Below are 12,208 nucleotides of genomic sequence, written 5' to 3'. Positions count from 1 at the left end.
GTGTGGGGACAGAACATCTCAAAGACTTCCTGCAGAAGGTGGCTTCTGGTGGGGGGAGTCTGGGGGACCCATGTACAATAGGGAGGCTTTTGACAGACAGAAGCGCCCCAGTAGGTGTAATCTCTCCCCTGCACTATAATAACTTTTCTTGTGGGTCCTAAACAGTAGCAGCTAATGTTTGACAAGCATTCCTTTCTTACTGAATTATTTGAACTCCAGAGGCAGCCTGTGAGGTAGCTGTTATCACCCGTATTCTACAGTTAAGGAAACTGAGGCTGGAGAAGGGAAAGTGGCTTGCTAGTTAAGAGACAGAGCCATGGCTCGGACCGATGGCCAGGGCCCCACAGCTGAGGCTCCTTTGAGTGCCGTATTCGTTTCCCAGGGCTGCTGTCCAATGGGCCACAACTGGCTGCTTGCAAACAACAGATGTGTATTGTCTCAAAGTTCTGGAGGCCGGAAGTCTGAAATCGAGGTGTCAGCAGGGCCGTGCTCCCCCTGAAGGTGCTAGGGAGGATCCTTCCTGGCCCGTCCCTAGCTCCTGGTGGCGGCCCGCCATCCTTGGCATTCTTTAGCTTGCAGCTGCGTCACTGCAGTCTCTGCCTCTGTCATCACAGGGCAAGCTCCCTCTTTGTGTGTCTGTGTATCCGAAATTCCCCTTTCTTATAAGGACACCAGCCACTGGCCTAGGGCCCACCCTGATCTGGTATGACCTCGTCTCAGCCCCATTACATCTGCAAAGACCCCACTTCGTCATAAGATTATGCTCACAGGTACAGGGGTCAGGACTTGAACACATCCTTCGGGGGGACACAGGTCCACGCATAGCAGGTCCTTTGTGCATTTGTCTGGCGCATCAGGAGCTCAGAGCCTGGGCCTCACTACTGTAAAGCATCCCCTAATGCCAGTGCAGGGCGAGTGGGTGGAAGCCTAGAGCTGTGAGTGTGAGTAGGAGGACGTGGGTGAGGGCATGCCTGTGGGTGTGGGGTCCTGAGTGTGGCTGTCAGCTGGTATATTCAGAAGGAATTGGGGAAGCAGGGGTGACATCTCAATGGCCCTAGTGCCGACCCCTGCTGGCGTCACCTTGGTTACAGCAGGGTGTGGGCGAAGGTGGAGGACCTCTGACCTGGGCGGGGTCCTAGCCCTGGATCAGCGTCGGCTGACCTTCCCCTCCCACCCTCAGGGACCCGGGAGTCGGCCTTCGTGTATGCGCTGTCGGCCGCCGCCATCAGCCACGCCATCGCCCGGGCCTGCACCTCCGGCGACCTGCCCGGCTGCTCCTGCGGCCCCGTCCCAGGTGAGCCACCCGGGCCCGGGAACCGCTGGGGAGGATGTGCGGACAACCTCAGCTACGGGCTCCTCATGGGGGCCAAGTTTTCCGATGCTCCTATGAAGGTGAAAAAAACAGGATCCCAAGCCAATAAACTGATGCGTCTACACAACAGTGAAGTGGGGAGACAGGTAACCACCCACCCCACCCACCCCCAGATAGTTGTGCTTGTGCCATTGGCCAGAAAAGGGCCACCCAGCTTGCCCCAGTGGTGGGGGGTGCGGGGGGACGGGCCCTGACTGGCCCACACCAGATGTGCCTCACACCATCCTCATCCTCAGCCCTTCCCTCGCCAGCTGCTTGGGGCTTGTGTCGCTTTCCTCCTCCAAGGCGTCCACTGGGGTTTGGGTTGTCCAAGCAGAGGGAGCACTGAACTAGGAGTCAGGAGCTCTGAGTTCTGGCCTTGGCTCTGGCACTAAACTCGCTTAGGAACTTTGGGAAAGTCAGTGCCTCTCCAGCCTCAGCTGTTCCCATCTATGAAATGGTGGGGGTGACCTGGTGCTGAGTCCCCATCTGTCATGTTCCTCAAGCTGTCCCTCCCTCCAGGGCGTGGAGAGGGCTGTGGTCAACAGAAGCCTATCCTAAGCGGTCATCTGCTTGGATTTAACGGGGACTCCCACCCACACCAACCGAAGCTGCTAGAACAGTTTCCTCCAGCATTCATTATTATCAGGTTTTCATTCATTCCTCACCTCACTGCCCAAAAGACTGGGGTGAGTGGACCTGTCAGTGAATGAACTTTCTACCAATCTGTGTTGCAGACACTGTGTTTGGTGCTCCATACCTTTCTGTTCTGTGGTCACAGAACAACTCAGGCAGGCCCTGTTGTCCCCTTTTTACAGATGGGGAAAGGACCATGAATGGCAGGGATGGCCACTTGGCCAGAGCTGCATGTGCAGATGGCATCTCATCAGCTCCTCCCTGCACCCTTTAGCCCCATTTTACAGAGGCACTAAGTGAGGCTGAAAGCACTTCAGCGGCTCAGCCCCACGGCACGATAGAGCCCAGGACTGTGGGACTCCCAAGTCCAGGGGCTTCAGTGGCCTCACCTGTTCTCAAGGGTCTTCCTTGTGTGAGGATTCTAGGGTGTCCAGGCCATCCTTGGACAGTTAGGGAAACTGAAGCCAAATCATACTGTGGGTCTATAGCAGAGCCTGGCCAGGAACTCAGGACTCCTGCCTCCTGGCCCTGCTGACCTGTCCCCTACCCCTGCTCATGAAACCCAGTGGGAGCCCTTCACCAGCGGCCAGCACACCCACCACCATGGCCACGCCCACCATCATGGCCAGGCCAGCTGCGTGCCACATGCTGCCAGGGCCACAGCCCTCCTCTCCCCACCATGCAGCCCAAAGAAGGTCCTCCACCTCAGGGCAAATCAGGCCCGTCCCTGAGGCCATCTGCAAAAGGGGCCAGTGTCCCTGCAAGGTGCAGGGCTGCGTGAGGATTAAATGAGATCACAAACGTGTTTAATACACTAGGAAGCTCCAAGCCCCTTTCCCCAGCTTATGCTGAGCAGCAGAACCTAGTTCACCTGCCCTCGATGGCTCACCAGTGCCTCGGTGCCCTGCAGTCCTGCTGACTTCATCCCTGTAACCTCCACAGACAATTCCAGATTGGGTACCCAAACACACTCCCTGGGTCCTCACTTCCTGGCACTGGTGAGGGGAAGGAGTCCTGGGACCTTGGCCAGCTCCCCCACTAACTCACTTGTCTTGGGCAAGTCCTGCCCACTCTGTGCCTCAGTTTCCCCATGTCTCTGATGCAGGGGATGGGCCCAGGTTCCCATGACTCTTGCAGGTCTCTGTACAGGAGAGGCAGGAGGGTAGGCCTGGGCAGAGGAATCCAAGTCTTGTGTTGAAAGAAGGGTTTAAAAGGTAGAACTGGAAGGCCCGTAGAAGGCATCTAACTTCTGCCCCTCAGTTATGAATAGGGAAACTGAGGGCCAGGGAAGCTGGTGGGCCCGAGTCCTTTTTGAAGCCAGGGCAAGAGTCTCCCCAAGCCTCTGAGCCCAAGGGGGCTCCACCATAGTTATTACTTAAATGGATTTTTCAAAACCAATATTGATTTAACTTTTATGGTTCACAAAACCCTTTTGTGTGTGTGATCTCATTTCATCCTTACAGCTCTCTGCAAGGCAGGAATTATGTGCTCACCTTGCACGAAAGAAGACAGAGGCCCTGAGTGGCGATGTGGCTTGCTGAGGGTGGCCTGGCAGGAGCACTGGCAGTGGGGGGAAAGTCAGCCAGGCGGCGGGGAGGTGCCCCCTGCACTTACCCCTGCCTCTTCTCCCCTTCCTACCCTCCTCCCTTCCTTCCTTCTCTTCTTTTCTGCCTTTTTTCCAGCAAGCATTTAGTGAGAGAAAAAGCATGAAACAATTAAAAGCCACCACTTTTGGAATCACCCTCAGATCTGGGTTCAAATTCAAGCTCCATGATTTTCTATCTGCACCCTTGGGCATGAGACTTAGCCTCTCTGAGCTATTGTTTCTTCTTTTTAAAATGGGGGAAGTAAGGATACCTCCCTTGGGCTGTTGTGGTGATCAGTCTCCATTATGTGTTAGAGCGCTTGGTATACAGCAGGTGCTAAATAATGGCATCCCTATCCCTGAAAATGCCTTTCTTCCTGCCCCTCAGCTGTGCCCCCTACGGTTGCAGGAAGGCCCACACCACCTCCAAGCTTTAAAGCGAAAAGCTCTATCACTTCAGACTCCAGCAGGCAGTGACTCCCTGAGAGCACCCAGCCATGGGTGGGTGGGGCTGGGGTCCCGGGTCAGGCCAGGGAGGGGACTCTGGCCACCCAGCTGACACCTTCCCCTGTCCGCAGGCTCTGCGCGCCTCTCTGGAAATGAAGTGTAAGTGCCATGGGGTGTCTGGCTCCTGCTCCATCCGCACCTGCTGGAAGGGGCTGCAGGAGCTGCAGGATGTGGCTGCTGACCTCAAGACCCGATACCTGTCGGCCACCAAGGTAGTGCACCGACCCATGGGCACCCGCAAGCACCTGGTGCCCAAGGACCTGGATATCCGGCCTGTGAAGGACTCGGAACTAGTCTATCTGCAGAGCTCACCTGACTTCTGCATGAAGAATGAGAAGGTGGGCTCCCACGGGACACAAGACAGGTGAGGCCTGCCGCCACCTTGGTGGGAAAGGGTCACCGGTGTTGCACATACTGTTCCCCAGCTCAGGGCCACGCACACAGCAGGGACTCAGGTGGCATGTGGGGAATGGAGACCCTGCTCAGTTGAGAGAGTTGGCCCCAGGACTGCTAAGTGGAAATGCCAGGGTTCTAGGGTCCCCTGCAGAGCTGCTGGGAGCGCCTGTTCTGCACTGCACCTGGCAGGGGCCAGTGAATGTAGGCTGATGGGGGGCCCCTGCTCCACCTTCCCCAGCTGGGGAGACAGATGGGAAGAGACAATGACGCTACTGGGGGACAGGACAGGAACGAGGCTGCCCAACGTAAGATAGGTGCTCAGAAAATGTTTGTCAGATGAACAGATGACGGGTAAAGGCCATACAGCCTGCTCGTTGCACAGCAAAGGGACTGAGGTGCCAGGGGAGATGGGGACAGCCTACACTGTGTGAGGGAGAGCGATGTCTGCCTGCATTCCGTGCAGCAACACTGCCCCTGTGTCCTCGCCCCTGTGAGCCCTCTCCCCGCACGCCCCCATCTCCTCCTGGGGACCCCAGGCCTGGAACCCTACCACAGCCCCAGTCACAGCTGCTGCAGCAGGCTCAGGACAGGAGAGTGAGGGAGCCAGGGGTGACTGCAGACCTACCGTGTGATGGGTGGGGCTGGTGAGGACTGCACAAGCAGCATTTCCCAAAGACGGTGCTGGCAAAAGCGGGTCCCGATCTCCTACGAGAGAAAGAGCTCTGTCGTCACATGCATTTGGGAAATTCTCTGGCGATTCACAAGGCACTAGAACATATGAAAGGCTCTGAGGAATCTGCAGTAAAGGATCTGTTTAAGCCAGTGTTTCCCAGAGGTGTTTGGCCATGGAACTCTTTTATTAAGGAGCCCCTAATAGCATTCCACAAAACTCGTGTTCTCGGGGTTAAAAGAATATTGCACCAGAGAGTGGGTGTCTGGGAACGTGTCTGGCACATAGTTGGTGCACAGCCAGCGTTGACTTCCTCCGCAGCCCACGTTCCTGTCTCCAGGAGAGGGAGGGGTGGGCTGGGGGGCTGCATCCCCACAGGCCAGGGCAGCAGGCTCTGTGAGGAGGCCCAGGCTCCCATCTGGAGGCCAGATTGAGGGGGTCGGCAGAGGGAAGATGGAACCAGGTCAGGCCAGGGAGACAGGAAGGAGCCAGAGGCTGGGCTGAGGTAGATGGGGATGGGGGAGTTAGAGGAGGATTCTAGAACATGGAGGGCTGCAGGAGGCCCACGGAGGACCCGAGAGTGAAGAAAGGGTCTTCCTGGATCCATATGTGGCTCTGTGTGTGTCAGGGAGGGCACAGCTTCCCAACAGGGGGACTTGAGCACATCCCTCACTGATCTGAAGCTCAGGCTCGTCTTCCATACAGTGGGGAGGGCACCCCACCGCTCACAGGGTTGTCGAGTGATCTCCAAGCACACTTACCTAGCATCTCCCCTCTCCCCTCCCCTCCCGGGCAGTCTCCCCTCCCCCTGTGCCCTCAGGCTGCCAGGCCCCTCTCTCCCAGCTGCCCCTCACTCCTGATGAGGAGGCCCCACCCTCAGCACTACCCACCCTCCTGGCTTCCTTCGCAGCCCCCACAGGTTTCCTGCCTTGTGGCTCCCGGTCCTTCCCTAGGGGGACCCTTGCAGGCATCTGTATTAGTTGGCTTTTGCTGCAGTAACAAACACCCCCAATTTCTCAGTAGTTCATAACCACAAGCATTTCTTGTGCCCATTACATGAGACTGCATGTCAGCTGTGTCTCTGCCTGGTTCTGGCAGGTGCTGGTGGGAGGTCCCCAAGGGCTCAGGTCATGACAGAAAAGCCTGGTGTGAAGGGAGCCCAGAGGGTCCCTGATCCAGCCTGGACATCAAGGAAGGCTTCCTAGAGGAGGGGAAATTTGAGATTGATGATGAGGTTGGGGGTTGGGTGTAAGTGAGCCTGGTGAACTGTGAAAGGCGTGTGCATGCGGGGTATCTCTAGAGGCTGCCTCCCTCTCTGTGGAAGATGCCTTGCAGCCTCCTCAAATCTCACCTGGGGAAACCGAGGCCTAATCTGCAGTCAATATTCCAAACCCTAGCCCTCTTGTCATATTTCTTCCAGAGGCCTGCACCTCTGAAACCCACCCCCGCCCACAGTCTGAGCCACCCTGTACCCTGGGAGCCAGGCATCCAACGGCCCTTCCCTGGGCCTATGGCCCCACTGGCCCCAATCCTGGTCCCAGGCACCCGGGCCTTGTCTGGATCTGACACTGGAGGCCAAGTTTTCAGACAATGCATGTCAGGGATCCAGAAATTTAAAAAAGAACTCTGCCTCCTTCCTACCCTTCAGGGTAGAGTGCTCAGCCAGAACCTTCAGGAGAAGGCTGAGGGGGAACTCATGGATGCCAAGTGGCTAAACAAAGCCCAAAAAGGTTCAGTGACCTGCCTTAAGTCACACAGCCACTAAGTGGCAGAGCTGGGGCTTGAACCCAGGTCTGTCCAGCTCTGGGGCATGTGTTCTGGGAACTGCTGGCAGCCCCCACTTGCTGGTCACCGGCTGACTCTCCCCAGGCGCTCCCCTCCTTCTGCCCTTGGCCCCTTCCAGCTCAGGCCTGGCCTCTCCCCCAGCACTGATCAGCCTCCTCCGGGCCTCCAGCCTTCCCCTTCCATCTGCTCTCACTGTTCTGAGGGCAGGCCTGGTCTTCTGCCTTTGCCCAGGCTGTTCCCTCTACCCCAGCACTCCTTCCCTTCTCTGCACGGCGGAGTCTTGCTTATCCTTCATGAATGGCCTAGATGGCCTTTCCTCTTCCAGGAGGCCCTGCTGAACTCTCACAGACCTTGTACTCACCCCGGGCAAGGCCCCTCTCCCTTCTGTGTCTGTTTCCCCATCAGTAAATATGAGGATTGCATTCGGTCATCTCTAGGACTTTCCCATCTTGGACATTCTGGGATTCCTCGGCCCACATGTGGGGACCCTTTGTCCCTGTCAGTGCCCCAGCCCCCTGCTGCTCTGTCCCCAACTACATCTCATGAAAACACTCCCTGTCTAGCCTCAGCCCAGCTAGAGGAGCCACCAGTCTGAACAGATGATTTGTCACTAGACAGAAGAACTGAGAGCAGTGGAAGGATGTTTGCATTTTATAGGGACCTTCAATGTCTTTGCATCCCACATTTGGGAAGAAATGCAGCCCCTGCCAGCTTCCACGCCCCACCCTTTAGGGTAGGGAGAGCAAGTCAGGGCCTTAGTTTTAGTCCCCAAGTTTAAGCCTCTGCCCTTTGCTGAGCCTGTTTTCATCTGCATAATAGACATAATCATTCCACTGACCCAAGGGCCCTACAGGCCTCCACTAAGATAAGACACTGGAGGGAGAGCCTGACCCACAGGAGGCACATGGCCAACAGACCCCTCTTCCTCCACGAGCAGCGTGTCTGATGCCCAGTGGGGGTTCAAGTATTTCAGCATTTATCCTAGGATTCTAAAAATCAAATGATCTTGACATCTCTCATAATATTCAATTAAAGATTAAATATGGCCGTGTGTGGTGGCACACGCCTGTAATCCCAGCTACTCGGGAGGCTGAGGCAGGAGAATCGCTTGAACCCAGGAGGCAGAGGTTGCAGTGAGCTGAGATTGCACCACTGCACTCCAGCCTGGGCAACAGAGCAAGACTCTGTAAAAGGTTACACATAAAGATAGGCTTATTAGATTGGTTGGAGGGTCCTTCCAGTATTTAGAAGTAGAAGAAATAGAAAAAAGATACCTCCAAGACAACAAAACAAGGCTGGGCACAGCAGCTCATGCCTGTAATCCTAGCACTTTGGAAGGCTGAGGTGGGAGGATTGCTTGAGCCTAGGAGTTCAAGACCAGCCTGAGCAATATAGTGGGATTCCATCGCTACAAAAATAAAAATTAAAAAATTAGCCGGACATGGTGGTGTGTGCCTGTAGTCCCAGCTACTCAAGAGGCCAGGATGGGAGGAGCACTTGAGCTGGGGGCCTGGGTGGTGGGGAAGGCGGGGGTCAAGGCTGCAGGGAGCCATGATCACAACCACGGCACTCCAGCCTGGGCAAGAGTGAGACCCCATCTCAAAAAAATAAAACAGCCCCATCATTTTGGTAACCCCTTATTAGAAATATAGGGAAAAGTTAGAAGTACCTTTAGGTAAGAGGATTTTTTTAATTCCCCAAAGATCAAGACAGCTTCTAAGAAGGGCTGAGTCGATGGCCATGGGAGACGCTGCCGGCTGCCTGGCTGGGAGTCATGGGGTGTTGGTGGGGTGGTGACCAAGGCATGCACTGACCTCCTTCCTGCCCCCACAATAGGCAGTGCAACAAGACATCCAACGGAAGCGACAGCTGCGACCTTATGTGCTGCGGGCGTGGCTACAACCCCTACACAGACCGCGTGGTCGAGCGGTGCCACTGTAAGTACCACTGGTGCTGCTACGTCACCTGCCGCAGGTGTGAGCGTACCGTGGAGCGCTATGTCTGCAAGTGAGGCCCTGCCCTCCGCCCCATGCAGGAGCGAGGACTCTGCTCAAGGACCCTCAGCAACTGGGGCCAGGGGCCTGGAGACACTCCATGGATCTCTGCTTGTGAATTCCAGATGCCAGGCATGGGAGGCGGCTTGTGCTTTGCCTTCACTTGGAAGCCACCAGGAACAGAAGGTCTGGCCACCCTGGAAGGAGGGCAGGACATCAAAGAAAACCGACAAGATTAAAAATAACTTGGCAGCCTGAGGCCCTGGAGTGCCCACAGGCTGGTCTAAGGAGCGGGGCTTGGGATCGGTGAGACTGATACAGACTTGACCTTTCAGGGCCACAGAGACCAGCCTCCGGGAAGGGGTCTGCCCGCCTTCTTCAGAATGTTCTGCGGGACCCCCTGGCCCACCCTGGGGTCTGAGCCTGCTGGGCGTACCACATGGAACCACTAGCTTGGGTTGTAAATGTTTTCTTTTGTTTTTTGCTTTTTCTTCCTTTGGGATGTGGAAGCTACAGAAATATTTATAAAACATAGCTTTTTCTTTGGGGTGGCACTTCTTGATTCCTCTTTATATATTTTATATATATAAATATATATGTATATATATAATGATCTCTATTTTAAAACTAGCTTTTTAAGCAGCTGTATGAAATAAATGCTGAGTGAGCCCCAGCCCGCCCCTGCAGTTCCCGGCCTCATCAAGTGAACTCGGCAGACCCTGGGGCTGGCAGAGGGAGCTCTCCAGTTTCCAGGCAAGGCGGCTTCTGATTGATGTCCCTTCTCTCTCCGCGCTCCCCCCACACCAGGCCCTGGCCCTGATCTCCCTGTAAGAGCTCTTGGTCAAGGGCGAGGACAGACGTCTTGAAACATAAACCCAGCTGGCAGCATCTTTTTTCCTCAGGGACACACACGCAGGCGCAGCTCAAAGCCTGGCCATGTTGTCAGGCCTGCCTGCTAAGCTGGCTTCAAGGGAAAACACTCCCTGGGCAGCTGGGATGCAGACTTCGGGGAGGTGGTGCAGATTCAGGCTCTAGCTAGCCCTGGTGGGTTTTCTGCATGACCCTGGGGAGGGCTCTCTGCCAGCCGCAGTTTCCCCATTTGTAAATGGGAGTGGTGGGGAGGAAGGCTGAAGGTTGGGAAAGGCCTCGTGCCTGGAGGCTGGCAGCATTGGACGTGTTGAGAAGTGGTTGGATTCTGGTTCTGTTTTGAAGGGGGAGCCAACAGGATTTGTTCTCTTTTTGCATGTGGGGTGTGAGGGGAAGGAGGCCCAAGAATGACTGCCGGGGTTTTGGCTGGAGCACTTGGAAGGCTGAAGGGGCCGAATGCCGACATGGGGGTGGGGAGAGGCCTGGGGTTCAGATTTGGGCCCGTGGGGATTGTGATACAGTTTACGCTCCTAGTGGAAATACTGAGTGGCCGGGCAGATATCCGGGTCTGGAGTGCTGGGGAGCGGCCAGGGCTGGAGATCCACATTTGGGTGTCATCACTAAGGGAGTGTGTGGGATAGAAGAGTAAAGAGGACCAAGGCCTGGGGCACTCCTGCCTTGGAGGTTGGGGAGATGAAGCTCAGAGAAGACACAGGAGACAGAAGGAACAGCCAGGGAGGCAGGAGGGAGGTCGGCGGTCCTGGCTGTTGCCAAGTGAAGACAGGGTGCCAAGGGGAACAGGATCACTGCAGGCACATCACTGTCCCTCTGAGCTTCCTTGTCACCTCCCGCATGTAGGCAGCACCAGTAACCAAGAGATGAGTAAGTGGGGTATCCCCAGTGCCTGGCCAGGGCAGGTGGCCCCAAAACAGAAGCAGTGGCTCATCACCTGGATCTTGCTGTGGCTGGGGTGTAAGAGGATGTTATAATCCAAATCTCTGCATGCACCAGAGAGACTCGGACTTAGCACCAGTGCTCTTCCCTCCCCGAGCCGGCTGAGGACTGAGACACCACCAGGAGGGGCTGGGGCAAAGCGGGGCCTTGTGCAGGATTTGGAGAAGTGAAGCCACATCCTTGGGGGTGGGATGGCATGGATGACCCCTCAGGGGCTGGACCCATCCTGAGTGGGAAGAAGGGGGCCTTCTGTGGCCATCCTCGAGGCCCTGCCTGAAAGCTTGCAGTGGGGACAGCCAGAGCCACAGCGTCACCAGCTGCAAGGAACCTCAAGATAAGTCTTCTGGTGTGTTTTGCAGATGAGGAAATTCAGAGATGGGAAGGGCCTTCCTGTGGTCACAGAGCTGATAAGGGGCTGGGAACGGGGGGGAGGTGGAGCCTTCCCGGGTGGGGCCCCTGCCAGCCCCTCTGTTGAAAACCCCCAGCCTCCCTGGAAGGAGCCCCTGGAATGTGCGCTCTCCAGGCCCAGGGCTTCCCTGCTTCACAGCTCTCAGCGACCTCCTAGCCCACAAAACCAATCCCCAGTCCCTAGCCTGGAACACAAGGCCTGTCCCCCAGGCGATTCTTCCAACAGCATTTCCTGCAACTCCCAGCTGCTCAGCCTGCCTGCCCTCTGGGCATCTGCTGTTCTCCCTCGCCAAGAGTGCTGTTTTCCCTGCTGGAATCCCACACAACCCTCACAGCCCTCTCCACAAAACCTTCCCCAGTGCCCTAGGTGGAAGGGATCTCCCCCTCTTCAGGTACCCCACAACCCTCTGAACATTTAAAGCAGCCATCACCCTCCTTCTCAAGCTGCCAGCCAATGCCCTCTTCTGCAAAAGCCAGGTAAATGGCTCCCTCCTCCAGGAAGCCCTCCCCAACTACCCTCAGCCTGGGTCAGGGGCCTCCTCTGGGTTTCCACAGCCTCTGTGCTCCCTGCAATGTTTCATGGAACCAAGATGTTGTAGAGGCCTGTGTTGTGTCATATCATCTGTCTTCCCCACCTGTCTGGGCCCTTTTCATGGGCTGGGACCAGCCATATGCACCAATGGGCCCTGGGATCTGGGGGGCAGCACAACAGGGCTGGGTATAAAACATACCTCCAAAATGTTGGATTTGGGAGTGTCCTTTGGACCTCTGTCAGGACAAGTAAATGGGGAAACCAGACCAAGGACCCAGAATGGCTCTCAGAAAAGGTGGCCACATGATATAACTGCTACCATTTATTGTGCACCTGCTGTGTGACCTTCTAAACACATTGGCCCAAGTCATCACAGCAGCCCTCCGAAGTGAGTATTGTTACCATTGACAGAGGAGGAAACTGAGGCTCTGCAAGAAAAGGCGGCTCGCTCCAGACCTCAGGAAAACTCCCAGCACAGCAGGGCTCTGAGCGCAGGTGCGTTCCTGCTCACATGTCCGCACTC

At 56.1% G+C, this 12,208-nt stretch overlaps 1 protein-coding gene across 1 annotated transcript in view; it reads left to right on the top strand.

Moving 5' to 3' along the window:
• Positions 1 to 9,478, top strand: part of WNT11 (Wnt family member 11) — a 50,448-nt gene extending 40,970 nt beyond the window's left edge. The window contains exons 8-10 of the mRNA XM_003814710.6: positions 1,181 to 1,458; positions 4,151 to 4,443; positions 8,767 to 9,478. Of these exons, the coding sequence (XP_003814758.1) occupies positions 1,181 to 1,458; positions 4,151 to 4,443; positions 8,767 to 8,941 (746 nt within the window). The 3' untranslated portion in view covers positions 8,942 to 9,478. The remainder of the gene's footprint in view (positions 1 to 1,180; positions 1,459 to 4,150; positions 4,444 to 8,766) is intronic.
• Positions 9,479 to 12,208: the final 2,730 nt, after the last annotated feature.

This window comes from Pan paniscus, chromosome 9 (assembly GCF_029289425.2).
Source record: "Pan paniscus chromosome 9, NHGRI_mPanPan1-v2.0_pri, whole genome shotgun sequence".
Lineage (NCBI taxonomy): Eukaryota > Metazoa > Chordata > Mammalia > Primates > Hominidae > Pan > Pan paniscus.
This window is presented reverse-complemented; position numbering and strand designations above follow the sequence as displayed.